The sequence below is a fragment of the Myxocyprinus asiaticus genome, chromosome 27 (genome assembly GCF_019703515.2).
Source record: "Myxocyprinus asiaticus isolate MX2 ecotype Aquarium Trade chromosome 27, UBuf_Myxa_2, whole genome shotgun sequence".
Taxonomy (NCBI): Eukaryota; Metazoa; Chordata; class Actinopteri; order Cypriniformes; family Catostomidae; genus Myxocyprinus; species Myxocyprinus asiaticus.
Window position 1 is genome coordinate 43,075,545 of NC_059370.1, and position 12,162 is coordinate 43,087,706.

At 39.1% G+C, this 12,162-nt stretch overlaps 1 protein-coding gene across 3 annotated transcripts in view; it reads left to right on the forward strand.

The window, feature by feature from the left end:
* The window catches only part of LOC127418111 (Kv channel-interacting protein 1-like), a 57,131-nt gene that overhangs the window by 29,678 nt on the left and 15,291 nt on the right, over positions 1–12,162 (forward strand). The window contains exon 1 of one of the 3 annotated variants that reach the window (XM_051658503.1): positions 7,372–7,504. The exons of the other annotated variants lie outside the window; for them this stretch is intronic. Within the exon in view, the coding sequence (XP_051514463.1) occupies positions 7,447–7,504 (58 nt within the window). The 5' untranslated portion in view covers positions 7,372–7,446. Of the gene's footprint in view, positions 1–7,371; positions 7,505–12,162 lie in introns of those variants that run through there. 3 annotated transcript variants of the gene reach the window in all.

Below are 12,162 nucleotides of genomic sequence, written 5' to 3' on the forward strand. Positions count from 1 at the left end.
CAATGGTAATATGTCCAGAAAAAAAAAAAAAAGAGAAAGAAATTAACTTGTACGGTATTACCGTGGCACATCTCCAAAACAACATAGTTTTACCACAGTACCATGTCAAATCATGGCAATATCATGGATGTTTTTGTAGGTGAATGCAAATTTGCATAGCTCTAAAGGTATAGAGCTGTTATCACTTGAGCTACATAATTCTCAGGAAATGAGCATAACACAGAAGCTATTAAGCAGAATGAAGCACAGCTGTGAGAGGCTGGCATCAGACCGATATGGCCAGCAGCCAGTGTAATTTCAGCCGTGAGGAATCAATGTCATTGGCTAATTGTAATTTGTATTATGTTCGGGGACGCCAAACAGATCTGGTCAAGTCAGAATGCCCTGAAAGGGATGGTTCACCCAAAAATTGACAGAGTATCCCTATAAAAAATATTCTGTGTTGGATGCAAGTTAAGCTCAATCGAAAGCATTTGTGGCATGATGTTGATTACCACAAAAAATTATTACGACTCATCATTTCTTTTCTTTAAAAATCTGGGTTACTATGAGGCACTTACAATGGAAGTTAATGAGGTCAATCTGTAAACGTTAAAATAAAACGACGTAAACAACATGTGTGCTACCATAATTTTAGTGTGATAAAATTACTTACTTACCTTTTCCGTGCAGTTATTTCTAATTTTACAACTTTGCTGCCATGTTGACGTAATGCGTATACCCTGTAATCCCACTAAAACAATGATTTAAACATTTTTACAGCTCAAACAATACACAAGTTTTAACAGAAGAATTAAGTGCTTTTATAAAATTATAAGCTTCACACTTTTGCCTTTAAACCCTCCGAAATTTGGCCCCATTCAATTCCATTGTAAGCGCCTCACTCTAACCTCGATTTTCGCTTATTTATTTTTTTTAAAGTAAAATTAATTTTTGTCGTAATCAGTATTATGCCTCAAATGCTGACAATTGACAAGGTTATTCGAAAAAAGATAAAATCATTGAGATTTTTTATTTGTTTTTTAGCTCTATTGCCCCACTCTATCAGACACAAACACGTTAACAAGAGCACCATTTATATTCATGCTTTCCGGCACTTGCACACAGACACACAGTTGCTTGTTTGCTTCAATCTTTTTGTTCGACTGACTTCATTTTGCAGAAACAGACAGAAAACAACCCTGCGACTCAAAGAACATCCTGCCTGTTTTTCTTCGCTACTGTCAACAACATTGTAATATAACTCTAGAGCCATTTCCCACTTCCATGGAGATATCAACATGTTATTGGGGCCATCTCTCTCTCTCTCTCTCTCTCTCTCTCTCTCTCTCTCTCTGTTTCACGCCATCTCTATTGCAGTTTCAGTCTTTATTAAAGGGCTGTTGAGTGTAAGACAGCAAACGCTCAGACCCTGTATGGAGGAAAATGCATTTCTATCAGTTTTCTGAGTGTAAGAGGAAGAGAAGGCAAAGAAAAAGTGAAAGAACGACTGATAATTTTACATAGACAGGAGGATGGGATGTCTAGCTATCATATATAAGCCATTCTGGATTTCATGCACGTGTAATGCACGTTTTTAATGATCAAATTACATGGTTCTCTGGAATACTTTATTCTGATTGGTCAATCGCAGCATTCTGCAGTCAATTATATTGGTATATTGACCACTAAATTGTATAACTGACCTTTGTCACGGGTAACCGATTTCTACATAGCCATGCTAGATTAATGTGTCTGTTTCTTCCTTCTCACAAAACAAACTCTTTCAATTCAAATCAATATTTTATGTCCTTTTATTTGGCAATTTGCCATGTAATAAGTAGGACACAGTGAATCAGTCATTATTGCAAAAAACCTCCTTGGGGTGATACAAGAGCCCTCCACTTCGTGCAATCACCCTTTTGAGGTTTATTTCTGGTGATAATGACTTGCCGACTGTATTATCCCTCACATAATAGCTGTGCCAGAATCACATCTGAAGTGTGTAAGTCTCTTGAACGCTATCTGTGAGCTCGTCTCCAGTGAGTTTAATCTGACCACTGAGAGCTGCAGGAAAAAGCCATAAGAAATGCCATTCCTGTCTTTTTCATGTAGCGCTGGTAAACCTGAATCATTTAAATAAGAAATGTAAATGAACCAGTTAAAATAAATGATTCCCTTTTAGTGTTGGGAACTCCGATTCATTTTAAGAAAGTCATTTCTTTCTGAACTAGTTCACGTGATAGTTAATAGCTCATTTAATAAAAAGTATTTAATTTCTGCTGTTTATCATTTCAATTCAGTAATGTAAAATAGGGCATTTTCAAGTTTTATTAGTTTATATTAAGTATAAATTTGTTCAACTTAATGTTGTCACCTATTTGTTTAACCCTTACAAAAATGACTACGTTCAGACAATTAACTTTGAATGGCAAAAGCATAGTTTTCTCTGAAACCCTCCACCTCCCCAGGTCCACTTGTCTAGATCTGCTACATGGGGATGATAGATAGATAGACAGATAGATAGATAGACAGACAGACAGACAGACAGACAGATAGATAGATAGATAGTACCACATATAATAATACAATAAATAAATAAATGACATCTGAAGATAATTACACAATATACAGTATATGTGTGTGTGGGGTGGAGATGAGGATGAGGCATCAGATGATTATGAGTGGGTTTGGGTGGAGTTGGAGGGTTGCTAATTTACCAGCAAGTTCACCAAAAAGTCAGTGGTTTCTCTGCACATGGGGGATGAATTGTACAGTCTTACAGTAGTAGGCACAAATGACCTTCTGTAGTGCTCCCTGTTGCACCGAGGTAGGGTTAGCCTACTGCTAAAGGTGCATTTAAGTCTAATTGTGCAGGAGCATGTCATAGTACATGCTCAGTGCAGCATGACTTGTGTTTTTCTAATTGTGGCAGCAGTATGTCCACATGCTTAACTCAGTATGTCTGTGTATGTTGTAGCAGTAGCAAGTCTCCATACTTGCTCTGCAGCAGAAGCAGCAGCAGCAAAGCATATCTAGTCCGCAAAGGCCAAAATTCTATCAATATGTCATACCCACATTAACATGCTAAATCTTTCTAAGAGTTGTAATGACTGAACTATACACTGTAAAAAAGGAACTGTGGAGCATAATAAAAAAAATCAAGTCAACATGATGCAGTATGATTTTAAAGTTCTCTCAACAAGAGGTAGACCGATATATCGGTTTTACCGATTAATCTGTGCCGATAGTTCCTTTTTGGTATGTCGTTAGTTTCCGATAGATAGATTTTTTTCCCTTATCAATAAACCTCATCTAGTGGACTGCATATACAAAAATGCTCATCTCGTGAACATTTAGGCTATAAAAAGCTTAATTTGTTAAATACTTACATTTAAACCACTGTAATGGTGCCAAGTCTCCGGTGTATTTAGGGCTTGTTTATAGTTAAAAGTCCCATGTTATGCACAAAATCTTTTTTTAATTTTTTTTATTATTATTTATTTTTATCCCCTTTTCTCCCAATTTGGAATGTCCAATTCCCACTACTTAGTAGGTCCTCGTTGTGGCGTGGTTACTCACCTCAATCTGGGTGGCGGAGGACAAGTCTCAGTTGTCTCCGCTTCTGAGACCGTCAATCTGCGCACTTTATCACATGGCTCGTTGTGCATGACACTGCGGAGACTCACAGCATGTGGAGGCTCATGCTACTCTCCATGATCCACGCACAACTTACCACATGCCCCATTGAGAGCGAGAACCACTAATCATGACCACGAGGAGGTTACCCCATGTGACTCTACCCTCCCTAGCAACCGGGCCAATTTGGTTGCTTCGGAGACCTGGAGTCACTCAGCACACCCTGGATTTGAACTCGCGTCTCCAGGTAGTCAGCATCAATACTCGCTGAGCTTCCCAGGCCCCATGCATAAAATCGTAATTTTTCTGGTTATTATTGGAATTTTGGTTGCAATATTATTATCGCGCTGATAATGGAATTGCTGCCGATATTTTCACCGATAATTTGTTACGGTTTATTTACTTGCAGCTGAAATTCTCTAACTGCCAGCGGCGTCTTTCCTTCAGGCAGAGACTCGGCAGTCTCAAGCGACAGTGTGCGTGTACATGCACAACGTGTCTGTGTGAACAGCGCATTTAATAAGTTATACAGTGGAACCGTAACAGATGAGAGCTGTAGCAAGCGTCTGTGAATGAGACGCACATAAATACAAGCACACACGTTCATAACACACACAAACAACCGCTGCAATCGCAGTCCAGCTGGTGATACTGATAATACACCATTATACAGAGATTAGGGTTTGTTTTATGTGTTTTGTTGTTTAATATTTGTTACATGCATTTTATCGTCTCATTTTGGTTTAATGCATTATTACATCTGTTAGAAGTTCATTATTCTCTCTCTGTGAGCGAGTTACCAGGATTACCGCAAACACCTACAGTATATAAATGGGCACCATAATTTATGCAAGTGCATTATTATTTATTTCTTATTTAAATCAGCATACATCTGTAATGTAGGCACATTTATGGTTCATGTTACATCCATCAAACCTTAAATAGCAGTCCAAATTCCAAGCTTTTAAATGACACCTATTTTAAAATGAGAAGCTTTCAATGAATTTGCAAGCAGTTCCAGGTTGAAGGATGAAAAATTAAAACCGTTTTTTTTTTTTTTTTTTTTTTTTTTTTATATCGGGTCTCGGTATTGGCCACAATGAGCTGTGAGTTATCGGTATCGGCCACAATGAGCTGTGAGTTATCGGTATTGGCCACAATGAGCTGTGAGTTATCGTATCGGCCACAATGAGCTGTTAGTTATCGGTATCGGCCACAATGAGCTGTGGGTTATCGGTATCGGCCACAATGAGCTGTGGGTTAACGGTATCGGCCACAATGAGCTATTAGTTATCGGTATCGGCCAAAATGAGCTGTGAGTTATCGTATCGGCCACAATGAGCTGTGAGTCATCGCATCGGCCACAATGAGCTGTGAGTTATCAGTATCGGCCACAATGAGCTGTGAGTTATCGTATTGGCCACAGTGAGCTGTGAGTTATCGGTATTGGCCACAATGAGCTGTGAGTTATCGTATCACCCACAATGAGCTATGAGTTATCGTATCGGCCACAATGAGCAGTGAGTTATCGTATTGGCCACAATGAGCTGTGAGTTATCGGTATCGGCCACAATGAGCTGTGAGTTATCGGTATCTGCCACAATGAGCTGTGGGTTATCGGTATCGGCCACAATGAGCTGTGGGCTATCGGTATCGGCCACAATGAGCCGTGAGTTATCGTATTGGCCACAATGAGCTGTGAGTTATCGTATTGGCCACAATGAGCTGTGAGTTATCGGTATCGGCCACAATGAGCTGTGAGTTATCGGTATCTGCCACAATGAGCTGTGGGTTATCGGTATCGGCCACAATGAGCTGTGGGCTATCGGTATTGGCCACAATGAGCTGTGAGTTATCGGTATTGGCCACAATGAGCTGTGAGTTATCGGTATCGGCCACAATGAGCTGTGAGTTATCGTATCGGCCACAATGAGCTGTGAGTTATCGGTATTGGCCACAATGAGCTGTGAGTTATCGGTATCGGCCACAATGAGCTGTGAGTTAACGGTATCGGCCACAATGAGCTGTGAGTTATCGGTATCGGCCACAATGAGCTGTGAGTTATCGGTATCGGCCACAATTTGTGTGGCTGGCTGGAATATTGTGCTCCCCGACGTCATTAATATGAAGAGATCTCTGTATGTGCGTTAGGATTTACTATCATTTTGGTGACCAAAGGAATAGTTAAAGGATAGTTCACTCGCCCTGTCATTGTTCCAAAACTGTATGACTTTCTTAAAAGGAACACAAAGGACATTATTAGGCAATATGTTAGCCAGTCACCATTTACTTTCATTGTTTGGAAAAAGATGCAATGAAAGTGAATGGTGACTGAGACTAACATACTTCTAACATACTTTAACATATTTCGTGTTTCACAGAAGAAAGAAAGTCATACTGGTTTGAAATAACATGAGGGCAAGTAAATGACGACATGTTGGTAATTAAATTTGTTTACTATTTTTGTTGTTGTGTTTTTTATTTTATCCGTTAGTTGTTACAGCCCTTTAAAGGAATAATCCAGGTTCAATACAAGTTAAGAATTAGTGGCATAATGTTAATTACCACATCAAATAATTTTGACTCGTCCCTCATTCAACAATCACGGTTACAGTAAGGTACTTACAAAGGAAGTGAAATGGGTCAGCCCATAAACATTAAAATACAAACTCAAAACACTTAAACATCATACATGTTAATATGATCTTAATGTGGTAAAGTCAGGGATTTACCAGCATTACTGCATTAACCAGATTACAGTACGTCAATTGTCAAACGTTGGCATGACAACAAAGTTGTAATATTGGATGTATAACTTTGCACGGATAAGGTTAATAAGCAAATTTTTTTTTTTTTTTTTTTTTGCACTGAAGTCATGTTAACACGTTAAATGTTTATTTTTTGTTTCTATACTTTTGAAACAGTGAGTAGTTTAACGCAAGGGTGTAGCCAGGAAATTACTTTTGGGTGGGCCTCAATAAAAATGGATGGGACACATTTTTGCCCCAATTTTTTTTTTTTTAACCACATTTTCCTTAACGACAGAGCAGCACATCCAAACATTTCTTTCACACTTTTAGAAATAAGAATTTATGCATTTTTAAACTATATTATAAGTATATATTTAAAGTCATAGAATAATCTCTAATATTCTGGGTGGGCCTGGGTCTAATTTGGATGGTCCCAGGCCCACACCGGCCCACCCTTGGCTATGCCAATTTTATTAAAGTTTACGGATTGGCCCCATTTAATTCCATTTGTAACCCCCTGACTGTAACCACAATTTTTGCTATTTATTTTTTTAAACCATGGACGAGTCAAAATTATTTTTGTGTTGTAATCATCACACCATAAATGCTGTTGATTGAGCTTAACTTCCGTTGAACCCAGAATATACCTTAAATATTAAAACAATAGAAGTCAGTGGGAAATCTCTGACATGATATCAAAACAAGCGTGTTTGTGCATGTGTTTGATGACAATTCTTTATAGCACTAATTAACACTCAAAGATAGAGAAGGGTGATAGAAAATAAAGTGATTGAAGTGTTAGAGGAATTAAAAAAAAACAAGAAATGGATGTGTAGGATCAAAGGAAATAAGAGAATATATGCCATGCAGACATAGGGAATAAAGATATGAATAAGTGTGTAAGTGTGTGAGAAAGAGAGCGAGACAGATGGGGTGTATAAGGGAGGGGTAAAACGAGAGAAAAAGAGCAGTTGGAGGCAAAAGCTTATACAGTCGGGGAAGAGAGGATGAAGGGAGGACAGGAACATATAAAGAGCGAGTGACAGGCACACACACAGCTTGTTTCCACGGTGACAACATGGGGGCAGTTGTTGGCACACTGACCATGCAAACTAGACAGCGAAGACCATCAAGAGGTAAGACATGAACTCGTTCTGTCTGTCTTTCTCTGAACTTCATATCAGATGTACACTTTATTTGTATACTAATATGTGTGCATGCCTTGAATAACATGCATGAATGCATGTGTTTGTGTGTGCAGCCTTTCATTACATGCACGCATGTGTGAGTGTTTGGTGTAATTAGATGACTCGCATGTCTCACTAAAGTGCAACAAGTGCCATTTAACTAATGATAAACCATCACACACAGATGCGTGTTTTTACCCTGTAACAAAGTCATGCAATACAGCCACATGCATTACATGACTTATGTAAATGCATGACAATAAAGCGATTATTTTTATGTGGAGTGAGTTCACAGGTCATCGAAGAGAAGAGTTAGTGTGATAGTTGTGTGTGTGTTGTACTTTTGAGCGAAACTGATTTCTATATGAAATATGTTGGGTTATGTATTTATATACTGTATGAATGGATGGGGTGTGTGTGTGTGTTGTCCGCACATGCTCATGTTATTTATTACTCTACTCACACACTCACTGTCTTCCTGCCTGTTACCTTGGAAGCACTGTTGTCATGGTAACGTGCGGATGGCAGTTTGGAGTGTTTTTGTGTGGACGGCTGAAGGGTCCCAACCCGACGCTCACGTCCGAGAAGGTGAAAGACAGAGACATGGCACAGTAACGGCACCTGTTGAGCTCTTCTTCTTCAGCTGTTGACAACGTGTTCTCCTTCTCATGCTCTCATTCTGAATTTGAATGAAGTCTGCAGTCTCTGCCTGTAATGAATGAGTTCTGGCATCTCTGTTTGTCTTAATCTCTGTCTGCCAATTAAGAAGACTTGTGAGGTCACTTCCTGTTTAATTTTAGGTCAGATCAGATGCTTATAAAGGCGGATCAGTGCCTGCCCACTTTTTCGTCTGTCTTGGTTCCAGATGTATTTTCCTATTCATTTTTACTATAGAGATTTCATAAAATCAATTATAAAAGAGTTGATACAAAAGGTGAATCACTACTTTACATACTTGAATTTGAAGCTAAAAAGTATTTAAAATAAATCAGACTAAAAGTCGAAAGTACAAGATTGTGTACTTAACGTCTTTCATGAGGGAATGAACTACAATCCTATGAAGCATTGCGAATGACTTCATCGAATTAAAACAATGAAAATATGTAAAACTATTGATTTAAAGTTGATGATCGCTGCAGGGCTCTTGTGGCGCACTTTGTTCTCCGTGATTCTCTGATTGGTGGATCTTTTCTCTTTGGGATTCTTGGATCTTGGTAATGCAGTTCCTCACTACAAATTCTGCTCTTAAACACATTTTTTAAAACTGAAGTTGAAATAAAATGCTGATGGCTGTAACAGAAGCATATACAATCAATTAACAACCTCAGAGCTCATGGTAGGTCTGTCTTTAGAGCAGGGACTGAAAATGTTCCAAGGAACAAAAACCGAAAATGAACGAATTTTTTTTGCAGAACAAAGTCCCTTTCAATTGTTCCGGAGTGGAAACTTTATTTTTAAATTTTAGTAACCAGTTAATTTTGTTCCAAAGTCTAAATAGTTAATCACAGAGAGATTTAGGCTTTGGTTTTTGATGGTAAGATGTATATTTAAAATAGGGGTGTAAATTGCAAGTTTCAAAATGATACGATCTTGTATTGATTCTCTTAGCCAGCGATCCGATGTTTGCCAATACCGCAAAGTCTGCTGCAATGCGATTTCGATACGATTCAGGGACCTGCGATCGATATAATTATATGATGTGCCTATTTTACACAATCAATTGCATTTATTATCTCACCAATACAACCAAAATATCCAGTATCCACATTGGGACATCCATAAAACAATATAATACAGGAAAATAAATAACATAAACAATATACATGTGATAATCAATCATTTGATGAGAGTTCATTGCCTTGTGAACTACAGTGCAATTCTCTACAACAGTCATGCAAGTCTTTCAATCCAAAATACTTACACACCCACGAATTGTTTCTGACAGGAGAGCATGTGCTAACCATATTTTTTCTTGGCTACAACTTCCACAGTTGTACTGAAAAATTCTGTTACAGTTTACTGTGATACTGTGATGTTGGAGGGGTCGAGGAGGCCGATTGCACCACCTTTAATGAGCCGCTGGCACCCCCCTTTACATGGCGCCCCTATGCATTGCATACCTTGCATATGTGGTTTTTGTGATTAGATCGATGCATCCATCCAGATCGATGGCTCTCAACACCCCTATTGGGAATAAATGTAATATTAAAAATACATTTATTGAAAAGGCTTTATTTTATATAGGCTACTGTATACTATGCATGTTATGATTTCTATGCTGAAAAGAAATAGCTTATTTTCAGTTATTTTGGTTGATGCAATTCCCTTATTTTGAGCTTGTTTTTCCAGACCAGGTCCCATAGATGTGCAGAATGCCACTGGATCACATGCCAGTGATTTTCAGCCAGTAAAAGCAGTGAACCACAGAGAATATATTTTGTTGTGTTTGTTGCAGTTTTAGCCATGGTTTTGCAGCTTTACATTAAGGCTGATGCTGAGAAGCGTCATGCATCTGCAGTTTATTTAGTGTGTTTGCACAGGCTGTATCTGGAGGGTCTGCCCTCAGTATGTGTGTGTGTGTGTGTGTGTGTGTGTGTGTGTGTTTTTCAACCAGCGGCTGTTTGTTTTCTCTAGTGAATATTTCAGATGTCTTCAATTGCACACCCACACCTCTATGCCTGCAGTTACATCTAAATCCTCCTCTCACACACATACACACACAAGTTCCTTCTTTAAAAGTGTTTGTTGAGTCATCCTAGAACAATATCTATTTGTGTGTGTGTGTGTTAAAAACATTGCACATTATTCGTACATGAGTAGAAAAATGCTGTGTAATTTGTTCATTCTTCTGTAAATTGTTCTATTGAATTGAATCTGTCAACTTGCATAATGTTTTTCTTAGATACAGTTTACATAGAATTTGTTCTGTTTGTGTTTCATGAATAAGGCGGATTGAAAATGCATTTACACTTTTATCATATGAGCATTTTCTGGATTTCTTTCTCTGTTTCTCTTCATCCTCAAGTTTTGTTAGGACACTGATGGAGAACTGCAGTAGAAGCAGTTTGTGTGTGTACGTGTGTTAGAGAGCGATGATCTGGGGTTCCTCAAGGATCAGTGTTTGGACCCCTCCTCTTCTGTATGTACAACATCTTTCAGACCACTCACTGAGGCACATGGCTTTTTGTACAACTGATTTGCAGATCTGTCGTTCCAGCCTGATGACCCTACTGTCTCAGCTCGTATCTCTGCTTGCCTCTCTTACATTTCGGCCTGGATGAAGGAACGACACCTTCAGCTCAACCTTGCCAAGACAGAATTCCTCGTGATCCCAGCCAGCCCATCTGTTGACCACAACCTCACTATTCATCTTGGTTCAACTACATTAACACCAACCAGAACAGCCCGGAACCTAGGAGTGGTGGTAGATGACTAGATTAATTTCAATGCACACATCTCATCAACCGCCCAGTCTTGCAGATTCATGACTTAGAACATCAGGAAAATCAGACCTTTCCTGTCTGAATATGCTACACAGCTCCTGGTCCAAGCTCTGGTCATTTCAAGACTGGACTACTGCAATGCTCTGTTGGCTGGACTTCAGCTAACACAATTAAGCCACTGCAGATGGTCCAGAACGCAGCAGCGCATCTGGTCTTCAATCAGCCAAAAAGGGCTCATGTCACCCCACTCTTGATTTCACTCCACTGGCTACCGGTAGCCGCCCGCATCAAATTCAAGGCTTTGACTCTGGCTTTCAGGACAGCCAATGGAACCGCACCCTCTTACTTCAGTTCACTTCTTCAGGTCTATGCTCCAACTCGCTCTCTGCGGTCTATGAACGAGCGATGCCTGGTGGTCCCATCACAAAGAAGCTCAAAGTCTATTTCAGGATCGTTAACTTTCTCTGCTCCTCTGTGGAGGATTGAACTTCCAACCTCTGCACGATCTGCTGTTACCTTCTCAACATTCAAGAACCAGCTGAAAACATTTCTGTTCTGCGAGCACTTAACCAACCCACACCAATTGCACTTACTACTGCACTTAACCTGCACTTAATGTACAGAAAAAAAGAAAGAAAAAAAAATACTTGTCTGTCTCTTTCTTCTGTTCTAGAATATTTACTACTCCGGACACTATGAGAACTTGGCAGTCTTATACTGCAGATGTTGTTAAACTTTGTATGACAAATGGCTTGCCATGTGTCTCCTTTGTAAGTCGCTTTGGATAAAAGCATCTGCTAAATGATTAAATGTGAAATGTAAATGATCTCTTTACAGTTAAAGAAGGAATTGTCTGTCCATGGATTCATACAGTTGGTCCAGCAGACATGAGGGCACCACACACACACCTGCAATAGCACACATACGCACATGTACATAATTACACTCACAGTAAATGACCTCTCTGTGTTTGTGTTGTCATTTAGAAGCTGCATATAGCTTTAGGGAAATAGTTGAAGTGCAACAGCGTGTAATGCATTTTTGCATGGCTGGAATGATGTGTGTGAGCGTGTCTGTGGAATTAATGCTAGTCTTAATCAATGATGTGTCAAGACTTGATTTGCGCAGTATAATTTCTCATACCACTGTCGATAGCAACTAGAT